Source organism: Gekko japonicus, unplaced genomic scaffold (genome assembly GCF_001447785.1).
Source record: "Gekko japonicus isolate JY-2015 unplaced genomic scaffold, Gekko_japonicus_V1.1 scaffold1488, whole genome shotgun sequence".
In the NCBI taxonomy this organism is placed as follows: Eukaryota; Metazoa; Chordata; class Lepidosauria; order Squamata; family Gekkonidae; genus Gekko; species Gekko japonicus.
In genome coordinates this window covers 362,154-386,375 of record NW_015167094.1, presented here as the reverse complement: position 1 = coordinate 386,375, position 24,222 = coordinate 362,154, and the positions used below count along the sequence as shown (strand labels likewise).

At 45.7% G+C, this 24,222-nt stretch overlaps 2 protein-coding genes across 2 annotated transcripts in view; one reads left to right on the top strand and one right to left on the bottom strand.

The window, feature by feature from the left end:
- Window positions 1-13,993, bottom strand: part of WDR3 (WD repeat domain 3) — a 53,160-nt gene extending 39,167 nt beyond the window's left edge. Inside the window, exons 1-6 of the mRNA XM_015412900.1 lie at window positions 13,946-13,993; window positions 11,197-11,400; window positions 7,534-7,743; window positions 6,502-6,620; window positions 4,862-4,940; window positions 514-609 (exon numbers count right to left, since the gene is read on the bottom strand). Coding sequence (XP_015268386.1) covers window positions 514-609; window positions 4,862-4,940; window positions 6,502-6,620; window positions 7,534-7,743; window positions 11,197-11,367 — 675 coding nt within the window. The 5' untranslated portion in view covers window positions 11,368-11,400; window positions 13,946-13,993. The remainder of the gene's footprint in view (window positions 1-513; window positions 610-4,861; window positions 4,941-6,501; window positions 6,621-7,533; window positions 7,744-11,196; window positions 11,401-13,945) is intronic.
- Window positions 13,994-14,249: 256 nt separating this feature from the next.
- Window positions 14,250-24,222, top strand: part of GDAP2 (ganglioside induced differentiation associated protein 2) — a 33,777-nt gene continuing 23,804 nt past the window's right edge. The window contains exons 1-2 of the mRNA XM_015412907.1: window positions 14,250-14,426; window positions 17,580-17,810. Coding sequence (XP_015268393.1) covers window positions 17,647-17,810 — 164 coding nt within the window. The 5' untranslated portion in view covers window positions 14,250-14,426; window positions 17,580-17,646. The remainder of the gene's footprint in view (window positions 14,427-17,579; window positions 17,811-24,222) is intronic.

The window sequence follows — 24,222 nt, the reverse complement described above, 5'->3', positions numbered from 1 at the left end:
CCAGCAACTGCATGTGGAGGAGTGGGGAATCGAATTCGGTTCTCCAAGATTAGAGTCCGCACTCCTAACCACTACACCAAACTGGCCGCACTATCTGCTCGTGATTTACTTTTGGCCAGCTGGTACAGACCTGGCAGCAGTTCATGTGGTGCACAGGGAATTATGGGAGTTGCGCACAGGCCGTACAGCCACCAAGGCATACCTTCCTGCTTCAAAGCCACAGCCAGGCACGATGGAAAATATTGCTCTGGGACCTTTGCAACAACCCCTGATTAACTCCTTAAATTCAACCCCCACAAAATGCCGGGAGCGCCCCTCGTTCTTGTAAGTACAAGAACGCATGACTAATGGCTGACCAAAAAGAGCAAATAATCCAAAGCGAGCTGGTGGCCTCCTCCACCAGTTGAGAGATCAGAGCCCATCTTAGACAGGAAACACAAAACCACCAGTTTTATAGTCCACCATTTGGAACGGGAGGCAGACACAGAAGGACAAAGGAACACCAGCTCTTACTTCCTGGAAATGGTTGATGCTCCAGCCTCTCAGTTCGCTGTCCGCCGACCCTGTGAGAAGAAGCTTCCCTTCCGCAACTAAGGCCAATCCCCACACCTGAACAAGGAGAACAGATCAGAATAAATAAAGACTCCTCAATCCACCCCAGCAACAGTAGCTAAGCAATGACAGAACAAACTGGCTTTTCTGGTTTTCCTCAGATAAATACACACGTCCTCATGTTTAAAACAGGATTTAAGGATCCTCAGACTGTGGAGCTGGGACTGACTGGGGGAGATTTTTGACAGGCCACCTGTGGCTCTTCTGAGCACTGCTCCCCAATGTGGTACCTGGCCCATGTGCCAGGAAAGTGGGCTAGGCTGTTGTCTGATCGAGCTTGTGGCGGACAGGTGATTTACGCCATGGGTGGGACCGGAGGATGGATCGGCTACATGCCTCCCTGAGGTATGCCTCATGCCGAGGATCAGAAGTGAAGGGCCCATCCTCTCCAGCTACACCCCCCCCTTCTCCACAGCCTCTGCACTTTCATCTCAGCACCCCGACAACTGCTTGGATGAGAGAAAGTTGGCCACAGAGAAGAGAGAGAGTAAACCATCACATCAGCCACCCAGGAAATAAGCAACTGGGTCAGAGTAAGGGTATGGGCCATTTCACTCCCCTTTCTCCATGGCCAGCTTGCTCTCCTCCGGCCACCTCGGCCCTCTCACTCCCTCACCCGACCTGCTGTGCCTCACATCAGAGAAGCCCTGCTGGGTCAGACCAGTGAGAGTCCATCTAGTTCAGCCTCCTGTCTCACACAGTGGCCAACCAGTTCCTCTGGAGGGCCAACAACAGGGCAGAGAGGCTGAGGCCATCCCCTGATGTTGCCTCCTCGCTCTGGGATTCACAGCTTTAGTGATACTGAATGTGGAGGGTCCCCTCAGTCACCACAGCTAGTAGCCACTGATCGACTTGTCCTCCATGAATTAGTCTAATCCTCTTTTAAAGTTGTTTATTCTGTGGCCATCACTACATCTGGCAGCGAATGCCACGTTTTAATCCCTCTCTGTGGAAAGCAGTATTTCCTTTTGTCCGTCCTGAACCTCCTGCCCATCAGCTTCATCGGATGCACTCAAGTTCTAGTCTTTTGGGAGGAGGAGGAAAAGTTCTCTCTGTCAGCTCTCTCTGCCCCATGCACGAACCTCTACCATGTGGAAGACAGAGCTGGAAGACAGAGAGGGAAGCCCTTCCCCCCACTACAGAGACACAAGGTCTTCCTAAGGTTCAACAGTGTTGAGGAGAGATCCAGGTGGGTAGCTGTAATGATTCCTTGTTTTATATGTGTGTGTGTGTCTTTAAAAGTTTGGTTGCATGGCTGTATGATAGTCTAGCGTGGTTGAAACAGGCAAGTGGTGTGATTGGTGATTGACAGAGAGGGGGAGGGATGAATGGGTATGTCTGTCAGGAGTGACAGTTAGAGGTTTTGACAGTTGATAAGGACAGTTGAGAAGTGAGTTAAGTTCTGGGTATGAGAGGAAAGAGACACATCCCTGTGTGGGTTAAGTTAGTTGAAGTTCGTTCTGAAGTCTGAGAGAGAGACAGTCTGTGTGTGTGCAATTAAGAACAGCTGAGGTTGTTCTAAGAGGATAGAAAAATGTAAATGAAAGTAATTGAAGACAAAGTTTAAGAAAGGCTGTATGTCCTGGAGAGAAACAGTGAACTTACATGACCTTGAGTTAAAGTTACAAAGTTACATGCCAAGATCCCTGACAGTGAAAGGAAAAGAATGTGAGACACAAAGCAAGTGTTAAAAATATCCACAGTACCGGTTACCTTGTTATACTCTTTTATTTACAAATTATTTCAATAAATCTACTTTTATTCAAGTCTGCCAGCTCTGAAAGAAATAATTCCTCAAGAAACACATAGACCCTCATGAAAGCCTAAACCCTCGACCTACCTACCCAGTGATAGCCAAAAAAAAGTATAAAGGTTTGGAAATCCTTTTAAAATTTCCTGGTGGCAGCCAGATAAACCCTGTAGAACAAAATATAAAGAACCCTTTAAAGGGAAACCAGACCTCCCCAGAGAAGGGGTCATCACAGTAGCCATGTTGGTCTGAAGCAGCAGAAGAAAGGCTGAATACGGTGGCACCTTTAAGACCAACAAAGCTTAATCCTGGCTGTAAGCTTTCGTGTGCATGCACACGTCATCAAATGCAGAGAGACAACCATACACGTACACAGAGCTACCCTGGTAATTAAAAATGTTATCATTACCTATAACCAATGTTCCCTCTAAGCTGTGGAGTCTTGTGAGCAAAAATTCTACTTTGTGAGTGAGCGACTTGGCTACTGCATAATTAGTCTGCTTTGGAGCCATCCTTCCTGAGTTAAGACAGAAATGTGTGAGCCAGAGGCTAAAAACCTGTGAGCTAGCTCACACTAACTCAGCTTAGAGGGAACACTGCCTATAACTATTAATATTAAATATTAATGGATGGATGGCCTCCCACCAGCGGCCTGGATTCGAACAGCCATCTGGGAACCCAGACTCCTGTCCCATCTTCAGCGCTGAGACATCTGATCAGACTTTACATGGTATTTTAGGATTTTGTGCTGCCTTATACTGTTGCTTTAAATGGCTTTCATTGCATTGTATATTGGTATTCATACTGTTGGAACTCACCCTGAGCCTGCTTGCAGGGAGGGCAGGATACAAGTCCAAATAAATAAATGACAACAGGTGTGATGGCAAACAGGGCATATAGTAGTCATGTGGCTCTTCTGGTGGAGAATAATAGCAGACGCGGCTCTCCGCACGCCATGGAGTGAGTACCACTGCTCTAGAGAGACGAAGCTACTTCAAAGATGGCGCTCTTCCCATCAAGGGAATACAAAGCCCCCTTCAGGGCAGTGGAGACCGCAGTCCTAAACTGGTGCTGAAATGCGAGCAGACCCCCACCCAACTAAAGCAAGACTAATGAATGTGAGCAAATCCCATTCAGCTAATGCAGTTCCGCGGGGGCCTGCTGAGCGAAAATGTTCCGCCAGGCCTATGGCTGAGGCAGCGGCAGCTCATCTGGATTGGCCTCCCTCGTCTTTCCGGTGGGCTCTTCCGCACTGCCACTTTTGAGACTCATTTGCCCGTGTTGCTTCAGGGTTCCCCCCCCCCCAATGTGTTTTGTTCTCCCTAGTAGTCCCAGAGGGAGCAAAACACATGTGGAAAAAGGGGGAGGGCAAAGCAATAGGGACAAACAAGCAACAAAAATAATATTCAGAAGAGCCCTGTTTTTCTAGTGAGCTGTCTCGTGTGATTCCTTCATTCTAGTCTGCCCGCTCTGCTACAGCGTTGATCTATTACCTATCAATACACATGACCTGGACCCTCCCTTTGGGAGAAGATGCACCAGCAGAGGTGTCAAACTCATTTGTTATGAGGGCCGGATCTGACACAAATGTCTTTTTGTCGGGCCAGCCCACGTGTGCCATAATTCGTAGTGCCAGTTACTGGAGATAGGAAATGCATAAAGGACAGCAGCTGGTAAACTCTGAGTTGGTGCGTTGTCACTGCAAGGCCCCCTGGGATGGGAGGGGGGGGGTCTAGAGGAATACCCACAGAGGTGGACTGGAGAGGCAGCAGTGTAATGCTGGGCAGATGGCCCCACGATGCTTGACTGCTGCAGGCGAGGTTGTTCTGCTGTGCTCAAGCCATAATTGAGTGGGCCTGCCCATTGCCCCCAGCACCCCATCCCCTGCATCAGTTGCCCGCAGGCTGCATAAGAGCCCTGGATGGGCTGGATCCGGCCCCCGGGCCTTACGTTTTACACCCCTGAGTTACAGTACTGGCTGCCATCTGGTTGATTAGTATTAACTGACGTTATAAAGGGTTCTCATTGATCCATCCATATTAAATTGTTTTAATATTGTTTCTGATGCTAATGTTATCTGCAAGGGAGAGTGGGCTATAAATTAAATTAAAAAATTTTAAAAAATAAACCCAGTGTGGCCTGCTTTTTCACACACATTTCTCCAACTCTGAGGTGGGGTTGTTTTTTTTTGCAAGCTATGTGGGCTGAGTTATTGAGAAGGATCTTTTTAAGAGGGTTATAACGGCCGGTCATTTTTGGCTAGCTGAGTGTTCACGATGTTTGTGGCTTCAATCTGGTCTTTTTTCATCTTTCCTTGTGATGATAATCTTGAGTCAGGAACAGGAGAAAAGCGGATTCAAAACGACCTAAGTAAACAAGCCAGTGGGGGCAGTGGGAAGACGACTGGATGACAATGACATAAACTCCAAGGAAGAAAGCTTCCACGTTCAATACTCTTTCTGCCCGTTCTTATCGCTCCTATCTCAATATTTGACTTACCTCAGTTCGGTGGCCAACCAGTGTTTTGAAGCAGTGCTGCGTGTTCAGATCCCACCATTTCACTAGCGTGTCTTTTGCACTGGGAAGGGGGGGGGGGAAATCACATAGAGGATGGTAAACACAGTGTCTTCGAGATCAAATCTAAATTTACTTAGCTAATTTTGAGCTGCGCAGTTCAGCTGTTACCCACCACCAGGGCTATTTTTGGGCAGGAACGCACAGGAACGGAGTTCCGGCTGGCTCCTGAGTTGGCCACGCCCAGCAGGAACTCATTAGCATAATAGGCCACACCCAACAGCAGACACTCATTAGGATTGGCTACATTAGGGGTGTGTGGCCTAACATGCAAAGAAGTTCCTGCTACAAAAAAGGCCCTGGGTTTTGACAACAAAGTAAACAGAATAAGGAGCAAAAAGTGGGTGTGGTTGGATGACCACACTTCTGGTAACATGTGGGGTGTGGCCTAATATGCTAATGGCTCTCTGTTGTTGGGTGTGGCCTATTATGCTAATGAGTTCCTGCTGGGCTTTTTCTACAAAAAAACCCTGCCCACCACTGAACAGCTAAAGCAGGCAAAATATGTGGACTGGGCTGTGTCAATTACTATTTCCTATGGCAACCTACTTGTCAGAAAGTGGCAGAGCTAGAAGAATTTGGATACACTCCCTTAGAGGACACTGTGCAAGTGTGCCGCCCCCTCCCTCGCTGGCACCATCCCTTTTCAACCCACATACTGAATATTTGTACGTGGGAGAGCACAGATGGCCAGCCGCAGTCAGTCTTCTGCACCCCCCCCATACAAGAGGAATAGGAAGAGGGTTGCATCTCTTCTCTTCATTTATAATGGATAATTGCCACTCCTCATTTTTATACTTATTTTATTTACTTCATTTATAACTCATCTTTCTCCCCAAAATGGGGACCCCAAAAATACACCCAGTTTGGTGTAGTAGTTAGGAGCACAGACTCTAACCTGGGAGAACCGAGTTTGATTCCCCACTCTTCCACATGCAGCTGCTCGGTGACCTTGGGCAAGCCACAGTTCTCTCAGAGCTGTTCTCTCAAGAGCAGTTATCAAAAGAGCTCTCTCAGCCCCAACTGCCTCACAGGGGGAGGGGAAGGGAAAGGAGACTGTAAGCCGCTCTGAGACTCCGAGTAAAGGGTGGGGTATAAATCCAGTCCCTTCTTCTTATATCATTCTCCTCTCCTCCACATTTCCTCACAACAGCCCTGCGAGATAGGTTATCCTGAAAACATGTGACCAGCCCAAGGTCATCCAGTGAGCTTTCACAGCAGGGTGGGGATTCTAGCCCAACACTACACCACCCGGGCTCTCTATTTACGGCTTTAACGGCTTGGCACAGCAAATACAAGTCACAAAACTGAAGACAAACAAACGGCACCAGTCTTCTGAGTTTGTTTTCCCTCATGTCAGACAAAACAGTCCACAAGAGGCCCACCCACTTAGCTAAGCGGCTAAGAACCGAGAAGACTAGAACATCCGGTTGGTGGGCCTGAATTCGGCTGTGCTGGTCTTTATAAATGTGCTATAAAGTCCTCGAATTAACTCAAGCACTCGGATCAGGACCTAAGCATCATTTAGAGGCCTGGCCCACAGGATCCGAACTCGGCACCTTTACCTGGAGACCAGTATATTCTTCTCCTTCAGAAAGAGCACCTGCGTCACGGCATCCTTGTGGCCCTTCAGCCGATACAAACCACTCTCGTTGATCACATCCCAAACGATGACATCCGTATCCTGGATACAAAAAGACAGAACGTGAAGTCAGCCAATGAAGCTGGTTCAGAACAGACAAGATGGTTCTCTGAACAGGTAGAATTAACATACGGTGTTCACTTCCATGCAGAACGATGACACTCAGGGGGCCAGATGGGTCTTAGAAAAGGTTCAGACTAATTCATAGAAAAGGCTAGGTCTTTCAATGACTATTAGCCACACAGACACCCAGTGAGATAGGCGGGGCTGAGAGAGCTCTTTCAAGAACTGCTCTTGAGAGAAGAGCTCTGACAGAACTATTTGCTGTGCCAAATTCCATTTAATTCCAATCCAATCTAATACACAGCATGCCACTTATTCTGAGATTACATTAGTGAAACTCAGGAAGAAAACTGATACCTAGAACTGCCTCCTAGAAGACTTACATGATGCCACCTCTCTACAGTTGGGTGTAGTGGTTAGGAGCGGCAGAGTCTAATCTGGAGAGCCGGGTTTGATTCCCCACTCCTCCTCCACATGCAGCCAGCTGGGTGACCTTGGGTCAGTCACAGTTCTCTCAGAGCTGTTCTCTCAAGAGCTGTTCTCTCAGCCCCACCTACCTCACAGGGTGTCAGTTGTGGGGAGAGGAAGAGAAGGAGATTGTAAGCCACTCAGAGACTCCGAGTGAAGGGCAGGGTATGAATCCAGCTCTTCTTCTTCTTTTAAGCCCTTCCCTCATATCTGCCTTCGTCCCAAAGCCTTTGACAATTGCCTACTGAAACTAAGTTTCCACAGGTCTTCCTCTCTCTCTAGACAAATGTGCAATTGTAAGCACCCCAGGGCAGGGACCTGTCTTCCTGTGCTCCACAAAGCACCATCAAAAATGAGGGGCACCATATAAATAATACTGCTCCATTTGTTCCCGTGACCCTGTAGTTACCCCAAGAATTCTCACCTTTGACCCTGAAGCCAGGCAGCCTCCCAGCTCATCATATTTCAAGGCTGTAACCGCGGCTTTATGCCCATTGAAAGTGATGCTGCCTTCGCCGCTTAGGAGACTGAACACACGGATGGACCCATCCTCGTACCCCACAGCCAGGTGAAGCCCATCAGGGGATGGGCAAAGCGTCGTCACTTCCTGCTTGAGGCCCTGGAGGATGAGAACCTGCAACGTGGAATACGAGAGACTCAAATCAACTCATGTAGAAAAGGTAGGAGAGGTCTCTTTGGATTATACGCACACATCTGCCAGGACCTAGGGCCCAAAACGCTGATTCGTTATTTGTTAATACACTCCAACCACCCGTTTGTTTGCATGTGCAGGGTATTTAAAAGTACGGCAAAGGAATGGGGACATGTGTGGTTTTTCCATGCTGCCGCAGCCGCCAAATTCAATGTTCCCTCTAAGCCAGTGGTGGCGAACCTATGGCACGGGTGCCAGAGGTGGCACTCAGAGCCCTCTCTGTGGGCACGCGTGCCATCGCCCCAGCCAGGCCCAGACTATAGTTAAAGTGTTGAATTATCTGCCAAATAATTTTAAGTAAATGAAAGCACTTGGGACTGCTTTCCTTACTTTGTTTGGATCAACGTATCAGTTGTTTTTTCTAAAGTAAAACCTCAGTATTCAGGTTAAATTGCCGTGTTGGCACGTTGCGATAAATAAGTGGGTTTTGGGTCGCAGTTTGGGCACTCGGTCTCTAAAACGTTCGCCATCACTGCTCTAAGCTGTGGAGTCTTGTGAGCAAAAATTCTACCTCATGAGTTACTGGCATTAAAGTTGTGAGCGAGCCATTTGGCTGCTGCATAAATTACGTGTGCCCTGGAGCCCTCCTTCCTGAGCTCAGACAAAACTGTGTGAGCCGGAGGCTAAAAAACTGTGAGCTAGCTCACACTAACTCAGCTTAGAGGGAACACTGCTGCCGATACAGACCAGCAGCAACTAAGCTTTTATGTGGCAAGCTCCTCCCTGCTGCCCCGGTTGCGTGCCCTGGTCCACGTCATCCCTGCCTGTGGTGCTTTTTCACTTTTCGGAAATGCTGGCCATTTGTCATCACAATCAGGCTCACTGAATGCCCAAGCTTTCGTTTGTTCAAAAAAGAAAGTGACTCTAGCTCCTTTTGTTGGGAAGGCACTTTTTGAAAGCGTGAAAGGGGTTCTTCCCAGAAAACGGATTACCCCCAGCTCTCGCACCCTCTCCTGCCCCTTCCCATTGCCAAAGCAGCTCAGAAGGAAAACTGGGAAAACGTTCAGGAATTGTAGCCGCTTCAGAATGCAATGCCCAGGTTGTTCATCAGAACCCTCCGGCCTAAACACATTGCCTCAGTGCTGATGGAGCCACACTGGCCCTACAGGCAAAAACCCTGCGTGGTCTGAGATAGGGTATCTGGCATGGTCCTCTGTTAGGGGAGTTTTCAAAATCCTAATATAACCCCTCCCCCCTTTCCCCCGAGATCTATCTGGGAGAGGAAAAGATTCACTCAAGGTTTTAGGCAGTTGTCACAAGATGATCATCTGATGCAAGCAAGAGAGAGCAAGCTGGCTTCCTGAACAAGATTCAAAGTTCTTCTTTTATGGGATAAAACGGAAAAAGGTCAGGGTCTAGAATTCCAAAAGAAAGTTCATAATCACTTTACCCATACCGGGACCGCCCTTCCCCATACAGGCCCCAAAGAGCACTTCGGTCGGGGTCACAACACCGCCTAGTGACCCCGGGTCCTAAAGAGGCCAGGCTTGCTGCCACGAGGGCCAGGTCCTTCTTGGTGGCGGCTCCTACCTGGTGGAATGAGCTCCCGGAGGAGATCAGGGCCCTGCGGGACCTCTTACAGTTCCGCAGGGCCTGCAAGACAGAGCTCTTCCGCCAGGCTTTTGAGTAGGAGCCGCCGCCACCACCACCGAGTAACTGCAGAGTAGGACTGCCAGGTTGGGCCGACTGGCCACTCGGAACATCTTGGCCCATGGCATCCCCCCTCGTTGATCCCACCGCGATATACAATAGGGAGTGAGTTTTTTAGTTCCTAACGTATCCTGCAAGATGTGAGCTTTTGTTTTAATTGTTTTAATGTGTCCTATTTTTATTGCACTTGGTGCCTTAACCGTTCTAATCTTGTTGTATTTTATTGCACAGTTGTGCCTATGTATCTCTCCACTTGCAGGGAGAGCGGGGTGTAAGTGAAATAAAATAAATAAACCCCAAAAGTGATTGTCCAGACCGCCATCAGAGGCCGGCTCCAGAGGCCCCCACCTGCCGTTAGGCGGGCAGCGACCGGGGAGGTGACATCCAAGCAACAGAGCTCCCTACAGAAGAGGAGTTAGCCCTGCTCCTGCAATCACAACATACCAGGAAAACAAAAGACACTGTGGAAGGAAAAGCCCTCCTGAGTTTGAAGCAGCTTGCTCCTCACGTATGGGAACCGGTGTGAGTTTTCATGGCGTTAGGGAGCTCCATAGGAAAATGCTTATCCTTCACTCTGATGAAGATTAGAAACATGACCTTACCTGGGAGACACCTGAGTATGCTGGAAAGCCATATCAGACAGAGAATGATATTTATATAAAGGTAAGGGCTCCCTTGCTCGAAAGCCAGTCGAGTCCGACTCTAGGGTTGCGGTGCTCATCTCCGTTTCATAGCCGAACAGCCAGCGCCGTCCAAAGACATTTCCGTGGTCATGTGGCCGGCATGACTAAACACCGAGGCGCACGGAACGCTGTTACCTTCCCACTGAAGTGGTACCTATTTATCTACTTGCAATTTCTTGCTTTCGAACAGCTAGGTTGGCAGGAGCTAGAACTAGAGATGGGAGCTCACTCCATCATGAGCCAACTCGGGTCTCGAACTGCTGAACTACCGACCTTCCACAGCCTGCAGTTCAGCGTCTTAACCACTTGAGCCACCGCAGCTCCTTTATTTATATTTTTATTTATATAACTGCTGTTAAAATCATTGCTTGCCAAAAGCACAGAAAACACAAGTCATTTTGGTGCCTGATTTTTTTCCCTTTGAGTTGTCTTGTATGATGTTAAGCAAACTTGTTTCGACTTGTATTCCGTTTTGCATTTTGTCGTGGCTCATCTTTTCTCCTCTGACATGGGACGCACATATGTTTAAGATTTATTTCAGAAGACACGTTGTACGCATATGTCCAAAGTTTCACTTTATAAAGTTTCCATCTATTGATATTGTATTTAACTTTAAAATACTTATTTTATATAAAATATATAATTTTATTTATTATTTTTTAAAAACGTACACATATATAATATATATAAATAAAATAATTAAAATAAGCTTGCATAAGTCTTTATATATAATTGTTAGAAATTGCTTTCTCAGTGTATTTTGTTTTCCTGGTATTTGCAGCACCGTGTTCCCTTATTGACTTATTTCAGTAATAATCACAACAGGCAGATGCCAACAAAACCTTCTTTGTACGATTAGCATATCCCTTCCCATCACAGTTTTCCGCTCAGGGTGGCCTCCGCAATAGTTCTCAACCATCCACATCAGTCTCTTTGCAACCCCACACAACTCTTTTCGGCTTCATATATGTATTTTAAAAGGTGCAAGCAGCAAGACACCTCTGAGTCTGCTGTGTTGTCTTAGAGGCCGAGAGCTGCTCACCTTCTCTCCCTTCCGTGTATCCCAGATGAAAACGTGCTCACACGCTGGCACTGCCACATAGCGGCCTTTATCGCCCCGCAGAGTCACATAGGCAATATTTCCTTTCTGGCTGGCAACCACTCCAAAGAGGGCAGTGCCAGTGTAACGCAAATACTGCTTGGTGAGACCCATGGAGAGTGTTTCCAGACCCTCGCAGGATCTAACCTGTATAAAGGAGAGTTATTTTTTGAAGGAATACAGAAAATAACAAAAAAGCGTCATCAGCAGCGATCAGGCAGATATTGCTCTTCTACCACAGAGAATGTTGCCAAGCTGGGTACTTTGCCGCAGTCTCTCTTACTTACAATATGCTACATGCTTGCAACAAGGACCTTCGGGCGTGCCTGCACACCCACCCCCCACCCATACAGTTCAGTACCTTAGCCTTAAACTGAAAGCACAGGAAGAATCGAAAATACCTTTTTCAGACCATCAGCATCCTAACTCCAAGATCCTAGACACGTGAGTGGTATACAGCTCATCCTGGACCCGCAACATTCCCAACTACTCATACCAAATGGGCAGGCAGATAACCAGGAAAAGCTTTCCACAAAGACATTTTCAGGTGGGGGTGGCCGTATTGGTCTGAAGCAGCAGAACAAAGTTCGAGTCCAGCGACACTTTTAAGACCAACAAAGTTCTGTTCAAGGTATAAGCTTTCGTGCACATGCACACTTCTTCAGATACATTGACTGGTAACTTCTGTTTCGATTGATCTGAAGAAGTGTGCATGCACATGAAAGCTTATACCTTGAATAAAAATTTGTTTGTCTAAAGGTGCCACGGGACTCAAACTTTGTTCAGAAAAGCTTGATTGGGGACACATGAAGCTGCCTTTTATTGAATCCTTGGTCCATTAAAGTCAGTATTGTCTCCTGAGACAGAGAATGTCTTTCCAAGGTATCAGTCCTACCATGGAAAGGTATCAGATCTTTCCCAAGGTATCAGGCACACCTTCAGAAGCTTCATGCCCCACTTTTGGGATCCAGGTTGGGAAAACTGCTTCAACTGATGGTGCCAGAGACTGAATTTGGGACCTTCTGCATGCCAAGCAGGTGCTGTACCAGCTCAAGCACCTGAGCATTCAGGACCTGATTGGCATCAGATGACACGCTGGCTCTAAGCTATGTGGCCAGAGGGGCAGGAAAGCTTGCAGAGATTCCAAGTAAAAATAAATCAATCCATTCAGATCAGGCGAGGACTTGAATCAAATTGTACTTTCTTCAAACTGATAACATCTCCCCATTCCCACCTTTCTGCTGCTTGCAACTTACAGTATAAATATGCCTGTTACGGATGTGCCCTGCATGCATCTGAGTTTACGAAAGCAACAATAAACTGAATTAGTTTTTAAGGTGCCACTGAGTTCCTATTTCATTTTGGATGACTGAAGCCTCCTTAACCCTCAGGTGCTGCATTAATTGCACCACGGGATGAACGAAATGCACTCTGCACATGTCCAGGAGCACTAGCAAGATACCAATTTCCCCCTCAGTTCAGACTGAAATCTGGTAAGGTAGCGCAGGCAGAGCACCTGCTTCTTCCACCCACTCAATCCACCCCATATCCAGTAGAAAAGAGAAAGAGTCCAGTAGCACCTTAAAGACTAACAAAATATGTGGCAGGGTATATGAGCTTTTGTGAGTCACGGCTCATGTCTTCGGATACTTTGTTTCTTCCAGCATTCACTCAGCAACTCCTCCTTCCTGCCCTACGTCTTAACAGCTGCTTTTATGTTACTGTATGCACATTTTGGCTCTGGCCTGCAAGACGGAGCTCTTCCGCCAGGCTTTCACATAGGGGCCGCCACTACCACCACCACCACCAATGATGTGGACAACATCGGGGTTAAGGATGGCCCGGGAAGATCTGCCACAATTTTGCACGACTGATATTATCGGACTTATTTGCTTGGGATCAGCTATAGGACAACACCATCCCCAGAGAACTGTTTTTACCATCATTGCATATATTCGGGAACCATCCTGCTTTCAATTGAGTATCGTTGTTTGTGATTAATTGTCATTAATGTTTTATTGCTTTTATCCTGTTTCATATGGTCTTTGCCCCTTGTAAGCCGCCCTGAGCCCGTTTCGCGGGGAGGGCGGGGTAAAAATCCCAATAAATAAAATAATGTTTCTAGAACATGTATTAACCATGCTTTTAATCCAGTCGCCTTGGTGGACCCAATGAGAGCAAAGAGGTGGGGTATAAATAAACCACGTAAATAAAATCTTCCTGGCAACTAACCCTACCCCACCCGTATATAATATTTGAGGAACTCTGTTTGCATATTTTAGAAGACCTGAATGTACACATGCAGAGTCTCTCTGCTCTCGCATGTACCCAGGGCTGAGCTTGGCTGGTCTTGGGGGTGCCGCTGGACTCCGCCTTTTTTCTCACATCTGTTTGTTAGTTCTCGCATTTGTGTACTAATTTGCTGCCATTCGTTGCTCTTGCCGCCTTGATCCAATCCCAGCTTCACTTATGCATCTTAATTCTGGCTGATCCTTCCCGACGCTCCCACCCACCCTTCTCATCTTCCTGTATGTCAGGCTTGAAGAAATTTTGTTTCAGTTTGTCTGACGAAGCGTGCTTCTTGCACACGAAAGCATCCACCTCAAATAAAACTTTGCTGGCCTTAAAGGCGCCACTGGGCTCAAACGTTGCTCTGCTGTGTAAATAAGGAAACGAAATAAATAAAGCGCACCTTTCAGCTCCCCCAACTCACCACCGCACGCGCCCGCCACGAGACTTCAAGCCGCAACAACTCCACAGGCCAGGAACCGGAAGTTTCTCCCCGCACATTCCTAGAGCGGCCCTTCCATCCCCGGGATGGCATTTCCGGCCACGTCCGGCGCGGGTTCCCGACTATTGGGCGAGGAGGAAGAGAGGGCTTCGATCGCCATAGAGATGGCAAGGCCTAGAGCAAGCGCTTCGGAAAGTCACGGCCGGGAGTGAGTCGTTCCTGCCGGAAGTGTAAGCGGTGCGGCGTGTCCCGACGTTCCCCCCCTCCAGTTTCTATGGCAACCCGGGGGAGGCGGAGCCTGCGGTTAGAGGGGCGTTGACCGGAAGACGCGGCGGTGACAGGAGGGTCCAGCTTCCCCGGCCGGGGGATGCCTGCGAGGGGCGCTTGGCGGCGACGGCGGCTCTGCAGGGACCGGATGGGGGACGCGTCAGCTCCGCAGGCCGTGAGTGACCCTGCGGGGAGAGCTCTGTCGGGCCTCCTCCAGCCCCCCCCCTTGCCCGGTCTTTCGCAGCCCGTGGGCCGCAGTGGGTCTAGAGATACGGGAGCCCCAGGTTCGAGTCCCTGGTCGGCTGGGGCAGCTGGCCGTGGGTGACCTTGGGGCCGGTCACATGATGCTCTCAGACTTCAGCCGACAGGGAGAGCTCTCTGGAAAAGGACGAGCTTTTTTTTAAAAAAAAATTATTATTTATTTAATTTGTTTATTTGATTACGTTTTTAAGTCGCCTGATCCCCCACAGGTAGGCGATGTACGAATTTAAGAACAGTAAAACCACGCAGTCGTTATCCAAATAGATAATTCAGGAGTTAAAAATCAAGAGGCGACATTTTGTAAATCCCTCCCACTATCCGGTCTGTGTTGTCTCAGGGATATGGGTGGGGGGGGAATGTGGGAACACTCCCTTCTCTTTCTTCCCCACCAAGCCCCCCCAAAAAACTCCTATTCTTTACTATGCCCCTTCTTGTTCACGTGGTCACTTGGTGTTGTGTTTCTAAATTAACTTTTATGTTGTCTTTGCGCCATGGTGGCACACACCCAGATTGTATTCGTCTCACCAGCCCTGCAGGTGGGTTAATAGGAGAGGATGTGGGTTGGTGGCCTAAGTCACCCAAGTGAGCTCTGAGACTTCATTAGAGCCAGTTTGGTGTCGTGGTTAGGAGCGGCAGACTCTAATCTGGAGAACTGGGTTTGATTCCTCACTCCTCCATGTGTAGCCGGCTGGGTGACCTTGGGTCACTCACAGTTCTCTCAGAGCCGTTCTCTTAATGGCTCTCTCAGCCCCACCTACCTCACAAGGTGGCTGTTGTGGGGAGAGCAAGGGAAGGAGATTGTAAGCCGCTCTGAGACTCTGAGTGAAGGGCGGGGTGTAAATCCAGTCTCCTCTTCTTCGCAAAGCGGTCCTTCTGGGCCAAAGTTTAACTCTCCTAGGCCCACAGGGGTTATCTCAGGTTGTTTTCCTGCCCTTCTCAGGGTGGGACTGATTTGCATGCTTTCCGTGACTGAAACATTAGCGTAAAAGAGAGACATAGGATTGAAGCTGTGGGCCATTTTAGCATTTTAAATTCAGAACAGTTTTGTTTCAGAAGGGGGGATTTTTTGTGTAGAGGGAAATTGATGCATTAGCTATACAAATACTGTAGCTGTTTCTTTATACAGAGAGTGATTAAAATGTGGAATTTGTTGCCAGAGGATGCAGTGATGGCCACAGGAATAAACAGCTTTAAGAGGGGATTAGATAGTTTTATCCTCCATGAATCTATCAATGCTTACTAGCCCTGGTGACTGAGGGGGACCTCCATGTTCAGAGGCACTAATTCTCTGATTCCCGCGCCAGCAGACAACATCGGGGGAAGGTCTCAGCCTCTATGCCCTGAGCTGGCTGTCTAGAGGATCTGGTTGGCCACTGTACAAGACAGGATGCTGGACTAGATGGACCACTGGTCTGATCCAGCAGGGCTCTTGTTATTTTCTTAATCCCCCTGCGAGTACATGGTAGCCGAGACTGTGTTAAGGAGAAAGTGCAGTTTGGAAGGTGCAGGTGTCTTGCATGCCCGTTAAGCCACTTCCTCTTCTAGAAATCTCACTTCAAGACATGCTTCCTGCTGCCCGGTACTTTGATTGCTTGAAAATAATTCCCATTTGAGAGAATGGACCTTGGTCCCAAGTAACTGTGCAAGAGGACTGTAACTTAAAGCAAAGTGGTCACAGCTGTTCCTATCACGGGATCTTTTGGGTGTTATTCTTGAAAACAGAGCTGTCTGGTACATGTGTTTGCCAGGCCAAGATGGAATAGTAGCAGGTTAGGGGGTATCACTTTTGTTTTTTTCAAGTTACAGTGGGGAAGAAGCTGAGCTCAGTCTTAATGCCAGTAATTCTTTGCTTGCTATAGCCTGAGGTGTGTAGAAGATGGTCCATGGCAACCTAGTATGGAGACATAGTTCCCAGAGTCGTTTTTCTAGCAAGCTCAGATCTGGTTCTTGCAGACAGCAGAAGGGGAGATAAACCTGCATGGATTGTACTGCTTTAGACTGCTGGTGGGGGCTTTCCTGGGAGTAGATTCCTTGGTAGAGGACATGGCACAGTGACAGAACACCTACGAAGGTTCTAGGTTCAATCCCTGGCATCTCCAGTTAAAAAGAAGAAGAGAAGAGATTGGATTTATACCCCGCCCTTCACTACCCAAGGGAGTCTCAGAGCGGCTTACAAACTCCTTTCCCTTCCCCTCCCCACAACAGACACCCTGTGAGGTGGGTGGGGCTGAGAGAGCTCTCTCGAGAACTGCTCCTGAGAGAACAACTCTGACAGAATTATGGTTTGCCCGAGGTCATCCAGCAGCTGCAAGTGGAGGAGTGGGGAATCAAACCCGGTTCTCCCAGCTTAGAGTCCGCGCACTTAACCACTACACCAAACCGGCCCCCAGGTAGTAGGTGATATGAAGGACCTCTGCCTGAGACTCTGGAAAGCTGCTGCCAGTCTTCAGTAGACAATACTGACCCTGATGAGGCAATGGTCTGATTCAGTATAAGGCAGCTTCATGTGTGATGTAGAAAGCTGGTGTGCATGAGGCAAAGGCTATCCTAGAACTCTTCTCCCTGACATGTAATGTTCTAGGTGCCAGCATTGTTTAATGTACAACGGAGCATCCTTGCTTACAGTCTAAAGAGGTGCAGTCCAACAGCAGGGATTACCTCCCTCTTCCGCTATTTTGCAGAATGGGTCCGAGAAGATTGTTTTGCACACTTAAGGACGGAAATGGAGATATTCAGGAAATGAGATCCTTTGGTGGTGGTGGTGGGGGAGTGAAAGCACTCCCTTGGGAAGGATCCAAGAACGTAGCACACCATTTTCAGAAGCCAGTTGGATCAATCTCATGAATTTATTAATGGCGTGGCATGTTCTTGGATCCTTTCCAAAGGAGTACTCTCAGACCGACGTGTGTCTGAGAATATTATTTCGGAACTGAAAAACCCGCATGGGTTGTGTCGTGGCTGGTGCGTGTGTTCCTCCACGGGAATTTTGTTTTCCCAACCTCATCACAAGTCAAATCAAATTTTAAAAGTCAACTCTTTGATTCGGTGGCATCTCTTTTCTCCAAAGCACCAGGAAGACTGCAGTGGGAGCTGCTCACGCAATCGACTGAAATAGGCCCTGCCCTCTTCCTCCCATGGATCCTCTGGGCGCTCCTTCCCATTTTGTGGACACCGAACGTTTGCCAGGATGGACTGACCTTCCCCAGGCGGACTCTCAAAGTCTACCTGAAAGATGCCAAGCCGATGTCCCGTCGCCCTTCCCATATAGGAAGGACATCAACGCAAAGATAATATTGTGGTACGTTTCCACCTCACGAATGTAATACGTTGTGTCGGTCAGCACTTTGTCAGTTTTGCGTGAACAAGCAGGTTATTGCGATTAGGCCGAGGCCGCAGCAAAGTCTGCAGTAGGTGAGAAGGCAGGTTGTCCAGTTTCTGATGGACCAGAATGTGTCCCTGGGCCGATTTTTTGGTTATTCCAGCAAGGTTTTGCTTAGGTATCTCTGCGATGGCGATTAACATAAATTATACCATAGCAGTTGAGAGATCCTGAATATGCAGTGTTTTTAAAATGTGAAGCACATCACTGAACTGTGGGGATTGTAGTAAAAGGTGAGGGGGGAGACCGCAGAAGGTTGAAGTGAGGCCACTCTTGATACAGAAGATTGTGCAAGCAAGATGAGGTGTGATGCCCATAAAGGGGTATTGTGTGGTTTTATAGGATACAAGGAATTGCTTTAAAATACATATCCCAATACTTAAATAGTAAAAGATAGCAACCTGTCTCCAACAACATTCTTTTGTGCAACTACTCATAGCGTGGGGGACTTTCCGCCTTGTCTCTCTCATTGCAGCCCATCGAAATGTTGTTCTTGAGGGTGGGGGGATCAGCACAATAGCATTGGAGCTATAGGGGGGAAATTGGGAGAAATCCCACCCCTTCTGATGACAGAAGTGCCCTACAGTCTCTGGAAACAAGTGGCAGGATTAGAGATGTGAAGGCCCAGAAAAAAACTGGAAAAATTTGGAAAAAAAATTGATTATGGAACATTTTATTTTAACATGATGAATAATTTCTGTGCACTGAGGACAAGCAAGTCCTAGGTTACAAACTGAACTCTCCAATGCAAGAACAAAATGCATTTCTTCCTTTAGGAGGTGCTATTGTCAGAAGAAAATAAAAAGGTTTCAGATTTGTTTTTGCATGTGGGTGGGTATTCTGTTTGTAATAATTGTTTGGATACACTATATTTTTAATATGCTAGTTGTGATAATTTCATGCCAAGTAAAAATGTCCATAGTCAAAGGCCACTGCCTAGTTTATTACGGTCATAGACCAGTATAATAGAAGACCAGTATAAATACAGTTACAGGAGCAGTAAAATTATAAAATATATCGGCATCTAAAATTATAAATAGGATCTAAAAACTTTAAAATACAGAAATAATAGAATCAGAATTTTGATTAAAAATTAGGTTTAGGCCTATCTGTCCTTTATCTCTTTCCTAGTTTGGTATGCCAACCAACCAAATTTGGCAACCATCCTAGTCAACTTTTGATTATCTCCTGCCAGCATAATTGACAAAAGTATCCTTCTATCACGACCTGGAAAGGAATTAACTATAGGCTTGATCAAAACTTCCCTGGTATTATGATATATAAGACAATCGAAAATTACATGTTCCAATGTTTCATCAGATCCCATCCCACAAATACAACTTTTCCTCAATGATCTAGTAAATCTGGCCTCCATTATGGCTGAGGGTAAGGCGTTGTATCTTAATAGGGTAAAAATTCTTCTATGATTGCTGATATCTAAATATTTGATGTAAGGTCTCACAGCTATCTTGTTAAGTGAACTTACATCAAATACAGGGCTCCTAATCCTGCTCACGTCCATCTGTCGTTCGACATCTAATATTCTTTGTTTTAGAACTGATCTAGCCCGATCGTGTCCCAAAGACAGAATAAACTGTTTTGAAAAACCATAACAGACCAGTTTATCTTCTATCTTTTTCCGCCATGAAGGAACAAAGTTATCTTGCATCATAGTATGGGAAAGGCCAATGGGTAAAAAAATCAATTTTAACCAATAGTAAAATGCAGCAATCCACAATCTTGCCTCGACCATAACCAGGCCAGCCTCTAAACGGATTGCAGCATTTGAAACGCTTGTTGGAACTTGAAATATAGCTCTTAAAAATTTCGATTGTGTTCTTTCAAGTAAGGTCAAGTTTGTCAGGAGAGACAAAGGAGCTCCATATAATAATTGGGGTAATACCTTTACAGTGAATAACTTAATGGCAGCTTCTAAGTTACGACCTCCTTTGGACCAGAAGAACCTTTGAATAGCTCCAGCGCTTTTCTTTGCATTAGCTGACAGGTAATCAACATGGCCTTTCATATGACCGGACGACTGAAATACAACTCCAAGGTATCTATAGCAACGAACTTGCTCAATGGTACGAGAGTCAATAACCCATTTAAACATCCTAGGCCTATTGGCAAAAGCCATTATTTTAGTCTTCATATAATTTATCTCTAAGCAATTCTGATTACAGTATTGCATAAGAGCACACATAGCTCTCTTAAGTCCCTTAGGGGTCCTAGAAAGCAAGACGGCATCGTCTGCATAAAGCAAGATTGAGATGTGTCTGTCTGCAAGCTTTGGAGGATGAAATTCAGGTTTGTACAAAAACTGTACCATGTCATTGATGTAAATATTAAATAAAAGAGGTGCCAAGATACATCCTTGTTTTACTCCTCTATCTGACCTGATCATCCTAGTAAGATGACCTTGAGGATTACATCGTACCCTAATAAAAGTATTTTTGTGAAGAGCTCTCAATAAAAACAGTAAGCGCCTATCTATCGTAGAAGATTTCAACTTTTCCCATAGGATTGTTCTTGAGACAGAATCAAATGCGGATTTAAAATCTACGAAAGCTGCATACAATGAGGTTAAAGAATTCGAAGAGTATTTGGAAATCAAGTGATTCAATATCACACACTGATCTAAACATGACCGTCCCTCTCTAAAGCCTGCTTGTTCCTGTCTCAAAAGACCTTCCTGCTCCATCCAGTCTTTTAGCTTCCACTGTAAGTGTTTTGAATAAAGCTTACTTATTATACTTAGCAGACTGATCGGCCTATAATTAACAGGATCCTCTCTGTTCCCTTTCTTGTAAATAGGCACTATTATTGCCACCCCCCAGTCTTTAGGTATTCTACCAGTTCTATCTATAGTTGTAAATAAGGTAGCAAGAACTGGAACCCACCACTCGAGGTTCCTCTTGATCAGGTCTGCACATATAAGATCAGAACCTGGGGCTTTGTTGGAACTCAGGGTCTGTATGAGGTTCTTAATTTCTTGAGGATGCACAGGGGACCAAGAGGGTAAGGTAGCTATATCCAGGACCTCTGAAGCAGCCTCATCCTGACCTTGGTAGAGCTGCTCAAAATAATTTTCCCAAGTTTCAGGGAGAATTGTATTACTGCACACTGAGGGAGGTCTAGTATTACAATTAGAGACCATATTCCAGAATAAACAGGGATTTTTATCTCTGCATGCTGAGCTTAATTGCTCCCATGCAAGGGCTATGGCGGCCTTCTTTTTTCGCTGTATCAAGGCCTTATATTGTTTCTTTAAGATTTTCATGTCCTCTAGGGTGTCCTTATCTTCATCACACCTATATTTGATATACATAGCATTAAGAGCACTTTTCAAAGATCTACACTCTTTATCAAACCAAGACCTTGAATTACTATTAATTAATCTATTTTGTTTAAAGGAAGGCTTCCCCATTACATTTTGTATTTCTCTTATAATATGAGCATAAGCGTCCAGATGTAAATCATCCTGACCCTCAATTCCTAACTTAGTTAAACACTCATCGAGGACACCAGAACTCAAAAGTTCTACAATTTCTTTCTCTTTCCTTTCATTCCAGGGTACCCTATAATACTCATTTCCTTCCACATTACCCTCCAGATGTAAATCTGTAATTCGAGGATCATAGTTCGGTGCCACAAATCTCAAAATAGTAGGGAAATGATCACTCTCTAGGTATGAGGAGACTTCAAATAGTTCAACCAAGCTTAACATATTCCCTGAGACAATAATATAATCAATAGCACTCCTCCTCTCACCAGAGCAATAAGTAAATTCAGCTGGATAATCTGTGGGGTATGAACCATTTAAAATATGGCAATTAATGCCATTTACCATTTGTAAAAAGCTATAACCAGCAGAATTAAACTTTTGATCTTTTGAGCATCTCACAAGTGGGGGAGTAGGTACTTGCTCCTCTGGGGGACAGGTATTGTATCTATCATAAAGAAAATTGTTATTTGGACCTATTCTAGCATTAAAATCTCCCCCGACTATCAAATAAGCAGTTGGATACTCACTAATTAAATTCCAGATATATGTTTCAAGGCCAGCCCAATCTATATCATTCTGAGGGGGACAATAGACATTAATAATTAAACATGTTGTCTGAGAGTACATCAACACTAATGCCATAGCCACTTGATTAAAGGGAACCAGTTGTTTAGCCCTTACGTTGAGTATAGTCGAAATTAATATACCCAATCCCCCTTTTGCTCTCCCCCTTTTAGAGGGCAGTGCTTGAAGATCATATGTTTTATACCCATTAAAAATAATGGGATCTACCCGCCAAGTCTCCTGCAGCAAAATTACATCAAACTTCCTTAAAAAGGTTACAGTTTCAGCATCCCTCAATCTATTGGCCCATCCCATGACATTCCATGACATTAAAGAGATAATCTGTGAGTTGTTGTATCCATCAGAGGAAGTTGAATTATGTAGTCAGTCAGAAGAGATCAAATCCAATTGGCCTGTTCGGTCACTAAACACACATCCATTACCTCTAACTTCCTTGTTCTTAAGAGGATTATTATCATGGATATCATTGTTAGATTTCCCAGACATGTCTTCATTAAAGTCCATCACAGGATCTGGGGAAGCAGAATCACTATTAACAGGAGTATTAGGGGCAGTAAAAAATTGGAGCCTCTCCTTATTTCTTTGGAAGTTGCGACTTTGATTCCCCAGCGACTGGAGGTTAGTCCTCAATGTCTCAAGTCTATTAACAATCACAGCTTGGTCCTCTGTTGGTAAATTTGAGTAAGAGTTTATCAAATCATCCTCTACGGAATTGTCGAGATTCAGGCCTTCATGTGTTTGGACTGCTGAAGGTAAATTCCTTCCTGCGGGAGTAACTGCCATAGCAACCACTCTAGTTGTTAGGTCCTCTTCCCTCTGGCTGGAGAAATCCATCAAATCAGGTTGCAGAGACTTCTGGTTTTGAGCAGCTTGATATTCCTTACAGTTCTTCCTCAGAAGTGGAACAGGTCTTGATGTATTCAAAAAGGCACGAGCCGGGAAGATCCCTTTGCTTTTAAATACTGCAATCTGTCTCATTATTAGTGATGGAATCCTCTCACTTGCAAATGTGAGCAGGACTCTCTGCACTTGGCCTGGTTGGCTAATGATTTCTAGCTCTGTCAAGTCTAGCCTAAAGGTCCTCTTCCCTAATAACGAGCTCAAGTGTCTTAGGACCTTAGGTTTTGTGTTCCATAAAGGTAGCCAGCCTCTGTATCTGCAGATTGTCAAACCTATTTTTTTGGGCTGAAAAACCAGCTGGAACTTAGAGCTTCCATCATCCCTTTTGCATGGAAAAGAAGAGACTGAAGGTAATTCTTTACTCCCAGGCATTGTTTGCACATTAGCAGGATTGTGTTGTAAACCTCTAGTTGTCCCACTCATCATCTCAAGTTTTCCAAGTTTCTCATTAATTTCATTTAGGCGCCTCAGAATACATTTAACTGTTATAGCAGTCAGATCTATTAAATTATCCAGCTGTCTTTCACAATCACAGCAGCTTCCTTTTTCTTTTAAAGGGGCAGTATCTGCTTCTGTTAAAAACTCTTCACTTTCTATCTGCTCGCTCCTGGTTTTATCAGCTAAAATTGCATATTTATTTGCAACAGGAATGTTATAAGCGATCTCTCCAGCAAAAAAGTCATCTATCTTCGTTTGTTTATGTGCTGGAGGGGAGGAAATTCCATCCCCCTCAGTATCTCTTGGGCGTTTTCCAGCACCCATTAGGCTTCGGTTACAAAGACAATTTCAAGAGCCTCAGCTGATAAGGAAAAGTAAATGCTGAGCAAAAGGAACAAGTCCAGTATTAACAATACGATATATCTTGTAAATCCAGCAGGGAGGCAATTCAGAAGAAGAATAAAACAAAAAGAAAGGAGCCACAAAAAAAACGCTCACCAGCCGTCGGCCATCTTTTTCTCAGTGTGTGTGTGTAATGTCCATAGTCATATTTTATGTCCCTAAAGTAACAGAATGACTTTCAATCTAGAAAAGACAAAAGAAATGCTAATGTAGCATTTTTTCCAATTTTTCTGAAAATTTCTGGTTTTTTCCGGAAAAAACTGGGGGGGAAATGGGTTTTTTTCCAAGCTTCAAAATTTCCGGAAATTTTACATCTCTAGGCAGGATGCAAGCTGGCATATCAAACAGTCATAGGTTGCCACTTAGTGTGTGTATGACCGTGAAATGTGTATTTTTTTTTTACGTTTTCCCATACATTCCTGTTGTCATTATTATTTCTGCTGCTGTATGCTCATTTTCAGTTTCCCTTTTCCTGTTAAACCATCTCTTCTCTCCCTGACC